This window comes from Eptesicus fuscus, chromosome 4 (genome assembly GCF_027574615.1).
Source record: "Eptesicus fuscus isolate TK198812 chromosome 4, DD_ASM_mEF_20220401, whole genome shotgun sequence".
Lineage (NCBI taxonomy): Eukaryota > Metazoa > Chordata > Mammalia > Chiroptera > Vespertilionidae > Eptesicus > Eptesicus fuscus.
The window spans coordinates 111234351-111247305 of NC_072476.1; the positions used below are offsets into that span (position 1 = coordinate 111234351).

At 52.3% G+C, this 12955-nt stretch overlaps 1 protein-coding gene across 1 annotated transcript in view; it reads left to right on the forward strand.

The window, feature by feature from the left end:
* Positions 1 to 2963: 2963 nt before the first annotated feature.
* Positions 2964 to 12955, forward strand: part of ITGA1 (integrin subunit alpha 1) — a 66969-nt gene continuing 56977 nt past the window's right edge. Inside the window, exons 1-3 of the mRNA XM_054714371.1 lie at positions 2964 to 3150; positions 3789 to 3909; positions 11279 to 11391. Of these exons, the coding sequence (XP_054570346.1) occupies positions 2964 to 3150; positions 3789 to 3909; positions 11279 to 11391 (421 nt within the window). The remainder of the gene's footprint in view (positions 3151 to 3788; positions 3910 to 11278; positions 11392 to 12955) is intronic.

Sequence of the window (12955 nt, forward strand, 5' to 3'; positions counted from 1 at the left end):
CCTCCTTCATACACATCAGACCTCCTTCATACACCTCAGACCTTCTTCATACACCTCAGACCTCCTTCATACACCTCAGACCTCCTTCATACACCTCAGACCTCCTTCATACACCTCAGACCTCCTTCATACACCTCAGACCTCCTTCATACACCTCAGACCTCCTTCATACACATCAGACCTCCTTCATACACCTCAGACCTCCTTCATACACATCAGACCTCCTTCATACACGTCAGACCTCCTTCATACACCTCAGACCTCCTTCATACACGTCAGACCTCCTTCATGCACCTCAGACCTCCTTCATACACATCAGACCTCCTTCATACACCTCAGACCTCCTTCATACACGTCAGACCTCCTTCATACACATCAGACCTCCTTCATACACCTCAGACCTCCTTCATACACCTCAGACCTCCTTCATACACCTCAGACCTCCTTCATACACCTCAGACCTCCTTCATACACCTCAGACCTCCTTCATACACCTCAGACCTCCTTCATACACATCAGACCTCCTTCATACACCTCAGACCTCCTTCATACACGTCAGACCTCCTTCATGCACCTCAGACCTCCTTCATGCACCTCAGACCTCCTTCATACACATCAGACCTCCTTCATACACATCAGACCTCCTTCATACACCTCAGACCTCCTTCATACACCTCAGACCTTCTTCATACACCTCAGACCTTCTTCATACACCTCAGACCTTCTTCATACACCTCAGACCTCCTTCATACACCTCAGACCTCCTTCATACACCTCAGACCTTCTTCATACACCTCAGACCTTCTTCATACACATCAGACCTTCTTCATACACCTCAGACCTCCTTCATACACATCAGACCTCCTTCATACACCTCAGACCTCCTTCATGCACCTCAGACCTCCTTCATACACCTCAGACCTCCTTCATACACCTCAGACCTTCATACACCTCAGACCTCCTTCATACACATCAGACCTTCTTCATACACATCAGACCTCCTTCATACACATCAGACCTTCTTCATACACCTCAGACCTTCTTCATACACATCAGACCTTCTTCATACAGGTCCTCGTGGCCGCTGTAGGAGCAGGACGTGTGCTGTGGAAATGAGTCCGTGAACCCGCTGACGTCACACTTCTGTGTCGCTTTTTAAGATCCGAATGGCCCTCAGAATGGGGGATCCTCTCCCCACTAAAACTCCACCGCCGTCTAGTACGTTGACGCCGTGGATTTGCCCGTGGACCTGTGAAGGCGTGTGCGGGCAGTCTCTGTGGGCGGTGCCGCATTTGTGCTGCTCACGGCAGCCAGGCCCCGGGGCGCCTGTGAGCTGGCGGCGGACAGGTGAAGGCAGGCGCCCACAGCTCAGCCCTTCGCGGGGTCCCCAGGGAGGCGAGGCTGTCGGAGCGCCGGGAGCAGGAGTATCGCCTGGTTGTGACGTTTCCTCTGAAGGGTCTGGCAGGCACTCGGCCCCGGTACAGGCGTGATGAAGGGGGCAGTTGAGTAAATACAACGGAATAAATAAACGAGAGGTTCACTATCTCTAAAGATCACCCCCTTTCTATACTACCGAGGAGTTGGCTGTAAAACCATCAATTAACAATAACACAATCACTACTTCTAACCTTAGTATCGTAGCCTCACTCTATTTAAAATAACAAATATGTGAATTTCCCGGTTTACCGTGTTTTTTCTGGATAAACATGTGCAGGAAGGTGCTGAATGGAGCAACCCCATTTTAATGTGTGTCCCTCATCGTCTAATCGACACCCCCTTGCCGCGGGCTGTGGCTTTCACCTCTTGGAGACTCAGTGGCTACTCGGCACGCCGATCTGGATGGCACCGGGTCAGAATTCGGGACCGCCCTGGGGGGGACGGACTGCGCACCGGGTCAGAATTCGGGACCGGCCTGGGGGGACGGGCTGCGTCACCGAGAGGAAGCCATCAGGGGCGCAGTGCCAGGGGCTGGGCTGTTTGGAGGGGAAGCAGGAGACGAGTAAGCGAGCCCCTGCCTTTGAGACTTTTCCGGGCGCGGATACAGGGAACTAATGGGTGGTCACCCGGTGGGAGGGCGGGGGGAGCGGGTGAAAACAGTTACCGGATTAACAAGCTGTCGGTTCTAAACTAGTCCCGGATGCAGAACAGCAGCGGGACACGGCCTCTGGTGGTGCAGTGACAGGGGTGGGGCCCGGGGGGTGCTGGGCGCCCGGGGTGATCCCTTCGTAAGTTAGAGCCACGTCTAATCACGTGGCGCACACCCGGGACGGATATACTAGTGCACGGCAACTGCACTTACAAATAAATGTGAACAATAAAAATAAATTAAAGAATTTTCCAGCCTAGGAAACAAGATCTCACACAGCTGACGACCATGTAAATAGCGTTTGATACTTAGCTCTACGAGAGGTTTTCAAAACCAAAGAGGAGGGGTTAGTCGTTGGAAGATGATTTCCAGGTGGGGACACCAAGGAAGGCTGTAAACCGGGGCACATACGTATCTATTGTCTCGTAAATAGACACCCACCATTTCCCTGTTTTAAGAACCAAATTCCACGTACCAGAGAAACACCTGGTATTGTTCCCGGGGTTTAACGATGATGAATTGGAACGTGGAGTGAACGAGAGCCGGGGTTTGGACCCATTTGCGGGAGGGTTCGCAGGGGTGGGAGGAGCCCTGTGCGGGAGCCCTGGAGCTGCTTCCTGCTTTCGGCAAAGGGGCGGGTGCAGCGGCCTCCGGAGAACCGGTGCGGCTCTGACCCCGCGGGAGGCTCTTGGAGAAGGATTCCGGGTTACACCCGGAGGAGTCCTCTGCCACCTCACAGACACTGAGGGCCAGCTCCGTGCAGAACCCTGTGGAGGGAATCTCACTCATAAAGGGTTTCCCTACCTGAACTACAGGGGCCTGGGGGAGGCTCCGCCCTCGGTGCGCGCCTACTGTGCTCAGGTCGCCCAAGCTCTAGATGTACCACCCCAAGTCTCCACCGCGGCCCGTGGGCACCCAGCCCCCACGAGAGGAGCCTGGTGCACCAGCTGAGCGTCCCCCACGGCGTCACCGGGAGAAGGACACGGCAAGCCGCAGGCCTGTGCAGGAGCCCACTCTGGTGGGACCGCCTGGCCTTCCCCTGGAGAACGCTTCCTCTCCGGACGGTTAGCTGGCGATCGTGCCTCCTCTGTGGCCAGACGGGAGCATGGAGCTGTGCGCATCTCCCTGGCGCCCCGGGCTGCTGGGGGCTCGCTCTTTGGAACCCCCTGTCCCCGCAGTAGCCCACTGGGAGCCGGGTTTCTGCTCGCTTCCCCGCGCACACGTTGTGAAATCCCACCCTCTGGGAGTGATCGGACGCTACCTTACTGTGGGGTTGTGCTCCAGTGTCAATGTGTGTACTCTTCACAGCCGTGATATTGATCTCTGGTCAGTAGTACAGCTCATATCATAGACCTTTCCTTTTCGTATATGTGTTTTTATTGGTTTCAGAGAGGAAGGGAGAGGGAGAGAGACAGAACCATCAGTGATGAGAGAGAATCATGGATCGGCTGCGTCCTGCACGTCGTCCAACTGGGGATCGAGCCCACAACCCAGGCATGTGCCCTGACCAGGAGTCGAACCCTGACCTCCTGGCTCCTAGGGCGGCGCTCACCCGCTGAGCCACACCGGCCAGGCTCACAGACCTTCCTTGGCGCCCTCGATCTTGAGCGTTGTGACTCTCATTCTTAGGAGCCCTTCCATGACTTGAAAATGATGGGATCCCAGTTAACGCTGTGTCACCCGACTGTTTTCCCTCCCACAGTTCTTCTCCGCCTCTGCGTGTCCTTCAACGTGGACGTGAAGAACTCGATGACCTTCAGCGGCCCCGTGGAGGACCTGTTCGGCTACACCGTGCAGCAGTATGAAAACGAGGAAGGAAAATGGTAAGCCAGGCGCCGCGTGTTGTTGTCATGGAGTTTCCCAACAAGGCCGTGAAAACTGTCACTGGGCTCCAGTTTTGTTGGTGCCCCTCGTTCGTTCGGGCGTCATAATGCCGGGGTTCTTTTCCCGGCCTTACAAAGGGTGCAGCATTCTGGAGAAAGGGGCTGCGCGTAGATTCAAGAAGGAGTCCAAAGACGAAAGGTAATTTTGAAAGGCAGTGGGGGTCAGAGGAGCTTCAGCTAAAGGGAGCTGAAGGACTCTCCCTTGACCAAGGACCCGTGCTTTTATTAAACACAATTTGTCCCAAGGCAAGGTGGAGATAATGCACTTCAAAGGGTAAGGTTTCAAAGGGTACAGAAGCATTGTCAGTTTGGGGAGTAGCCTACAGCCATTCAGGTAGGTGTTTGGCCAACAGGAGGCAATAAATGCCCTGAGCTGTCTGGCAGCAGACAATCCTATTCAGGTTTGGGGGAAGTGCCGTTTAGCCGTTTCCAACAGGTAAACTACATATGTGGCTCAGCCTTGTTGAGCCGCCCAAGCTTCACCAACCTTTCGGTAAAACTCTTGTAATTATTACCTGCTGGAATTGGTTCTCGGCACAGTTTGATGACTGAGCGTTTGGCAGAATGAATCACTCACAGCCGGAAATGCAGTCCAGTCATTTGGTCACGGAAACTGACAAAGTGAAGCAAGAAACCTGTGTTGGCGACATTAAAGGAAGTGAGGTGATCTTTTTTTTTTTCCTTCTTAGAGAGAGAGGGAGAGAAAGCAACTGGGTTGACGACCCGAAAGGTCCTTGTCCGAAACAGTCTTCGTCCTGTAACGATGTGGTTATGGCGAGAGCACTTTCACTGTCCCCTATAGAGGCGCTGGCACCCAGCAGAGAGACCTGGGAGGCAGAGGACGTGCTGTCCTCGGAGGTGAATGTTGCTTCCACGATGGAATATCGGGCTCATGTTTTGGGTGCGGAACTGCTGAGTTCGGTCTAACTGTAATGAGCCTTCCTGAATTTCTGTCACATGCGTTTAAACACTGGAAGATTGGTGGAGTCCACTTCAGTATGACTTGTAGGACCTTGTTAAAATTATGTCACTTCCAGGTGTGCAACATCATAGTGCGACATCTGTACACACCACAGAATGGTCGCCTCCCCCGGCCCGGCCCGTGTGGCTCAGGGCGATGTCCCTGCACCGGGAGGTTGGCGGTTCGATTCCAGGTCGGGGCCCAGACCCAGGGTGCGGGCTGGATCCCCAGTAGGGGAGCCTGCTGGAGCCAGCCCATCGATGTTGCACTCTTGCAACGACGTTTCTCTCTCTCCCGCTCTCTCCCTCTCTCTCTAAGAAGAAAAAAAATGATCGCCTCCAAAGGTCTAGTTACCGTCCATGGCCAGGCAGTTGACCCCTCACCCCTTTGCCCACCCCAAGCGCTCTTCCCCTCTAGTAACCACAGATATGTTCTCCTTGTCCTGCTCTTATCACATAATAATAATGAATAATAATAATAATAATAACAACTAAAGAGGGCAGGAGGAAACCTTTAGAGGGGATGGACATGTTTATGGCATAGACTGCGATGGTTTTATCTCCAAGCTCATCCAGTTGTACGTATACATTAAGAATATACAGCTTTGTATATTTATTATTATTTCAATGAAGTGCTTCTAAATAAATAAAAAAAAGTGACTGCCCCAGGGAAATGGAATCACTGAGGGCCAGAGCTGAAAATGTAACTCCAGTCTCTCCACACCCAGCCGTGTGCTTTTTCTCTTTTACAGTGGTCGGCCAACTGCGGCTCACGAGCCACATGCGGCTCTTTGGCCCCTTGAGTGTGGCTCTTCCACACAATACCACCTGCGGGCGCGCACGTACAGTGCGATTGAAACTTTGTGGCCCATGCGCAGAAGTCGGTTTTCGGCTCTCAAAAGGAATTTCAATCGTTGTACTGTTGATATTTGGCTCTGTTGACTAAGGAGTTTGCCGACCACTGCCCTATTAGAACTTTATTGAAAAGTGACTGTTGACAAGACTGCCTTTGCAGTATCGCACGCTCCTTATGAGTGTGCGCGAGGCTTTGTGAGCACTTGACTGCATGCGGGTGTCAGACACTTTAATTCCACTTGGACATCCCATGCTTACAATGACTTCATGGGAGAAGGTGTGAGAAGCCGGGGCGACACACAATGTGGGCAGCTGAACTCAACAGCGAGCACACTGCAGCCTCTCTAGGCCCGGGCCTTCGGGGTGCCGTGGTGGCCGCATGCTGTTCCAAGAGACCGGGCACGGGTGGTGACGCAGAACACGCTTCAGAGACATGTTTGGGTGCCCGTCGGAGTCTATGAAGCCTGTAGGACAGCTGACAGGTTTGGGAGAACACGGATTCTGTTGTTTTTCTCCAGAGGTGGGGCCTTCGTAAATCCTGTTTCCTGCCCATGTTCTGGACCGTCACCGACCTCTGACTTTTTAAAGCATCCTCACCCACCTCCCATCTCCCATCGTGGCCGGATTGGCCTGGAGCAGGAGTCCTCGCTGCCCAGCCCTGTGGTCTGTGTGTGAGCGAAGCCTTGCTTTAATCATTTAGAAAGAACTAGAAGGTAACAGGAAGGCGCCGGCGCCGTTCCCGGTGGGAGTTGATGGGAGTGTGACTTCCCTCCCGCCTCTGGCTCGGGACCCGCTTCTCGGCACAGAAGGCGCTGCGCCTCTGATGGGGACCAGCTGCGGCGTTAGGGGGAGGAGGGCTGAATGCGGGCAGAGGACAGCCGAAGAGCAGGATGGCTAATCACCGCGCTTTGACGAGAAGAAACTGGAAGGTGCTGGGCACTAGGAGCCTCCAGGTTCGGGGAGAAGCACAGGTCCGGCCGCTGGGCAGCCACCGGGGCTGGTGGGCTCTCCCTCCGCTGCTCTCGCTCCGCGCCCCCAGCAGGTGCACCCCCCTTCTCGTTGCCGCTCCCACAGCCCTCCCTGGGCCCAGTGACCTCAGGGCCTGGACTCTCACGGTAGGCTTTCATACTGCGAATGCAATCCTCGCCCCGCGTCCCTCTCAGACCCTGCCGCCCCCACAGGCGCAGCTGTCGGCCAGGTAAGGGCACCAGAGGGCTCAGGTGACTCAGTCCTGGTCCCAGGTCCCCATGTTTTAAACAAAGCCCAATCCGGCTTGGGGTACAAAGTCTTTTATATATTTTTTATTATTTTTTTCTAATCCTCACCTAGGGGTATGTTTTATTGACTTTTAGAGAGAGAGGAAGGGAGAGGGAGAGAGAGAGAAACATAAATGTGAGCAAGAAATAGCAATTGGTTGCCTCCCGTACGCACCCCGACTGGGGATCGAACCCACAACCTGGGCATTGCCCTGACTGGGAATCGAACCCGAGACCTTTTGGTGCACAGGACGACACGCAGCCGAGACCCTCGGCCAGAGCTAAAGACTTTCCAGAGCGTCTAGCAAATGCGCTCACATGTGAGCACAAGGCTCATCTCACACGCTTGCAGCACCTTTCGAAGTTGACAGGTTCTCTTTGCCAAGCTTGTCACTCCTTCGGCTCGCCTCCCCCCGCTCTGCCTGTCGTGACCGGGAGTGACCCGGAGCACAGCAGCTAGCGGGCCGCTGCCCGGCTCCGCCTGGAGGACCACGCACCTCATTTACTCGCTAACACCTGCAGCGGGTGCTGGGCCTCGGCAGTGACTTGGCTTGGCCATCGGGAGAGGGTTAGGGGAAAAGAGTGTCAGGAAATAATGTGAACACGAGGTCACCGTCTCCAGGATCTGTTTTTCACAGAGAAAACACCCACAAACATGAAACTCGGGAGTCAGAGACCGGCTACTCTGCAAATAAACAGAATGAATGGTCACAATGACACTTATGATCACTCACATGCTCCGTTACCACCGTTTAGTATACGTGGAGCTCCTTGTGGAGATGTTTTGCTCAATTTGATGACCTCTGAACTCATTGGGTGTTTCTCTAGAGATCAGGAATGAGATCTAGAACATTCTGTAATCTTAACCTTTTGCACTCTGATGTCGAGTGTGACTCAACACGGTTAGCATCAGAATAAAGGAATCGAGAAAAAAGCAAGCAAGTGCAAAGGGTTAATCTGCTGACAAACCATTATAATAAATCAGTTGATCATGACGAATCCCTCTTGGAGAGCTTCAGCGGTAATCACGCCGCCTCCATGAGGAACCTCAAGCTCTTAGACTACAGAACTCGGCATCAGAACCCTCAGCATCAGAACACTCAGCATCAGCACTCGCTCGCCTCCCAGACCAGCGTCGGCTCCAGCCACAGGGAGCTCCTTGAACTTGTCCAAAGAGCCGTGTTCTTTCTCGCTTCTGAGACTTTGCCCAAGTTCAGGCCTAGTCAGTGTTGTGTAGTGTGTGTATAGTTCTGCTTCCCTTCGATGTGAAAGAAACAGCCTGAAAACTGAGTTTTATCCATTTTATATCCCCAGGGCCTGGCAAGACGCCGAGCCTGTCGAATGTTCTTAATAAACATTAATCCGTCTCTTGTAGCCTCAACTTAGAGACTTTTCAACTGTGAAAGTAATGTAATCAATCACATTATCAAGGGCTTGGAAAGTATTAGGGGGGGTGAAACCTAACCATAACCTTGCTTGATGTAATTCATGCTTTTAGTGAGCTCCCTTCTAATCTATGTTTTACATAGATGTAGCTGTTCCATCATCTGAAAAATAAGATTATAATAATAATAAAGAACTAACATGTAGGTAGATAGCACATCCTACGAGCCAAATACTTTTCTAGGCATTTTACATACATTAGCATTTTATTTTCATGGGGAGCCTGTGAGGTAGCTACTGTTATTGTTCCCATTTTACAGATGAAGCAAACAAGGCACCAGAGGTAATTGACTTGTCCTAAACCATTCAGCTGAGTAAATGGTAAAGCCATGGTTTGAACTCAGGAAGTCCACCATCGAAGCTCCTGCTATATTTCCTATGTACATACTATATGCTCTATGTACTGTAATGTGTTATATTACATACTACATAGAAAGCACTTAGACCAGTGTCTGGACCGTGACATGAAGTCATTAAATGCTAGTGATGATCAACATTGCTGTCATGATGACTGCATTGAATGTAATTCGTTACACTTCACTTTTTAAGTCTTAGGTTATCACTAAATGAGGTAGGTTTACCTTACATTAGGTCAAAAGGAATTTTTGATCCCACCAAGCTATCTTATCACCCATTATTATTATTATTTTTTAATCCTCACCTGAGGATATTTTTCCATTGATTTTAAGAGAGCGTGGAAGAGAGAAAGACAGAGAGAGATACCGATGTGAAAGAAACACATCGATTGGTTGCCTCCTGCACATGCCCCGTCCAGGACTTGGGCCAGGAAAGAGCCTGCAACCAGGTATGTGCCCTTGACCGGAATCGAGCCCGGGACCCTTCGGTCCGCAGGCCAACGCTCTATCCACTGAGCCAAACCGGCTAGGGCTTATTACCCATTATTTTGTATGACTGCACAGTGTCCTATAGAATGACCCCGCAATAATTAATTCACTGTGGCTGTTGGTTATTTCAGTCTTTTTTGTTATAGATAACACTTGGAGCATTATCTTTATGCATTACACTTTCCCCCTTAATGTAGGTCATTTTCTTTTAAAGGAGAAATCCCCAGAAGTAAGAATTATGCATGAAAGGGCTTGAGCATTATTACGCTTATTTATCCTTATCAGAAGTGCCTTTGCAGAGGCCTATGTCATAGCTATGTTTTATGGAGTCTGTTCAACAATTCAGTATTTATAGTTGTTATTAAACTTCTTTCCATTCATACCAGCTTCTCCCAAAGGACCCGTGGAAAATAAACCCCATCCCTTTTCAATACGACAGACTTCCAAATATTTAATTTGTTTAAAACGTGTGCCTTATCATACTTTTGCCTTATCCACCCGCACCCCTATATGCCCTCTCAGCCCTTCAGACATTCTTTCTCGGTGCTGGACACCCCCCACTCCTGCCAGCCCTCCGGTCTGACGCAGTTCCCAGCCTGCAGCCGTCGGAGTCCGTCTCCCGGCACATTCCATGGTCCTCCGACCTGTGAGCGTGGAGATTCCCGGCAGGCCGGCCGCGGGAGCAGGCGGGTTATCGCTTCCTCCACCGACCGACCGGGCGTCTATTTCCAGCCACGAGCCTCGGGTCACATTCACATTTTTGGCCTAAACGACACTGCTGGCTCATGGGTTCTTTCCGTCAGCGAAACCCCCTCTGGTGTTCTCCTGAGAACTGTTCGGTCAGGCTTCCCGCATCCTGTGCGGGTGGCGAGGGTGGAGTGCCGTCCAGTGAAGTTATTGACACAGGTTTCCACATAAACTGTAGCTGGTTTGTTTAAGTCTCTTTTCCCAGGAAGTTGCGATACTTCCAAGTGCCCAAGTGGGCATAGGGATGTACTTGACGAGTGCTTTGTGCTTTCTGAGCCTTCATTCGGGCATGAACAGAGATACGGGCCAAGACCCCCGAGCGCAGCCGTTGGCCCGGGGCAGGAGTCCCCGGCTACCAGCAGTCAGCGTCTGTGGACGGTGTTTCACCAGCAAAGAATCCGCAGCTGCGAGGTCCCCCAGTGCCTAACAATCAGACACATTCACCCGCCCGTTTCTGAACACATCTTAGGAGACAGTGTCACGGCTTGCTGGGGCTAAAACGCATCATGATTGTAGTGTGTCCATTAATTTTTATCTGAGTGATCTTTTAATCACCTAAAAAGACATAAATGATTTTTGCCCGGGTCTCATAGCTGTCCTTGCTTTCTAAGGACTCACAGACAGCACAGACTACTATCACATCTGTGCTGGGCCAAGGTCTGTGGCTCCTAACGCCTCTGTTAGGTTCCCAGTCCTGGTGAGAAAAGCTCATCTGCACTTTTATAAACTGACACAGCAGCAGGCTGGGCCCATACTTACCATTTCAGCCCCCAAATAAAAAGTATGGTAAGTCATATCAATTAAAATGAAATATTCTGAGCCCCCTCGCCTGTGAACTTTCTGGGTCATGTGATTCAGATCCGCCTGCAGCTTGGAGAAGACGCTCTGCTCACTTCGGGTAACACGGCATTGACCCTCGAGGAGGGCTCTCTGATGGTGTCTGTGGGAACTGCTCTCCGTTGTCTTAGAACAATGGTCGGCAAATACCACGGCCTGGGCGAGTCTATTTTGAAGAAGTGGCGTTAGAAGAAGTTTAAGTTTAAAAAATGTGGCTCTCCAAAGAAATTTCAGTCGTTGTGCTGTTGATATTTGGCTCTGTGGGCTAATGAGTTTGCCGGCCGCTGTCTTAGGAGAGTCGCAGGTCCACTGGCATACAGTGTTTCTCACTGTTCAGACGGGTTCATCGAGTCGCTTCCCTTCCAGGGTGCTCATCGGCTCCCCGCTGGTTGGCCAGCCCAAGAACCGGACGGGCGACGTCTACAAGTGTCCCGTGGGCAGGGGAGAGGCGCTGCCCTGCGTAAAGCTGGATCTGCCAGGTACGTAAGGTCCGAGCGGTGAAGTCCGGTCCCCGTGTTCTAACTGAAAACAAACGTCAACCAACCCAAGAAAATATTCCGAGTGCCCTGCACACATCCTTCCGTTCTTCCCCGGCAACTTCAGGTAAAAGGGCATGCTGACCCCTCCGCCCTGCATTGGCCGTAGGAATTCACTGGAGAATAGCCATAGGTTTAGAAGGCTGACTAGTGTTGTAGCATTGAACTGCCTCCATTGCCCAGCATCCTTTGTGAACCAGCGGTGACAGGAACAGCTGTTCCAGATAAACCCGCCCATCCCGTTTCCTCCCCAAAATCCAGCTTCGCGTTTGTGTTTTCAAAGACACTAGCGCCAGAGGAATTGTAATAGATGGGCCAAGCTTGTAAGAGACAAGAGCACAAGGTGAGTTTATGTCGAAGTAGGGGATTTGGTAGAAACATCACCGCAGCTAGAACGTGACTGGAAAGTTCCTACGAGAACTATCCAGGAAGCCGAGACGTCGGTGTTCCGTGCAGCATGACGTGCCATGGAAATGACTCCTAACCCACAGGTTTACTTCCGATAGTGTACTTCCAGCTCTCCCTTTAAGCTTTTCCTATTTGCTTATTGTGAACAGTTTTCCTTTACAGTGACGAGCGTAGTTCTAATAGCTGCTTTGATAACCGTTTCTGGCCATGCCGACGCCTGGAACATCTCAGCTCTTTTCCCCATTGATTCTCTTTCTCTTGGGGCCGCGTCACCTTTTTCTGTCTCCTCCTACGCCCGGTGGTTGGGGATTGTGTCCTGGATTGACCTCGGGTTCCAGGTGTGGAATCTGGGTGTCACCTGCCCTTGAGTGGTCTCGGCTTCTTGCTCCAGCGGCGGCTGAGCTGGCGGACGCAGTGTCCCGGCTGGGCTGCCCGCACGCAGCTCGAGTCACTGAGATACTGGACGGAATGCGTGTGTACGTGTCAGAGCGCCCCTCGTGGCTCTGCTCCCCCAGAGATCCCCTCGCGTCACAGGTGCTGCCATTGCCCCAACGTCTGTCCTTTTTCAAGACGGAAAGCGTTCTCTTTGGGGTTCAGCCACTGACGAGGGCCTCCCCCGAGGGGAAAACAAGCAAACACAGACGCAGGAAACTCGCCCACCGCTCCTGTCTTCTGACACGTAGAGGCCCCTCCGGGTCGGCCGCTCTCGGTCTCTCCGTCCCCACAGACGACTGTCTCTACATGGCTTCTCCGTGTCCCAGAGGCGGGAGCTGTGGCTGTAGGAGTTACTCCGACGGGAGCCGTCCCTGGCCCCGGGAGCCGAGTTTTATTTTTGGCTGGAGACTCCAGCTACGGCCCGAGGGGAGTGTGGGGCGGGGGGAAAGGAGGCGAAGGGATTAGTCAAAGAACACGCATGCGTGATCCATGGACACGGACAACAGTGTGGCGAAGGGAGGGAGGGGTGGGTAAAGGGGGGACACGGGGGACATGTGTCATAGTGTCAACAATCGCAAGGAAATGCTCACGATAAAGTTTTTAGAAGAGAACAGTCGGAGCGTTTCTGCTGTAGCCCCTGTCCCCGGGGGGCTCGCCCTGGGCC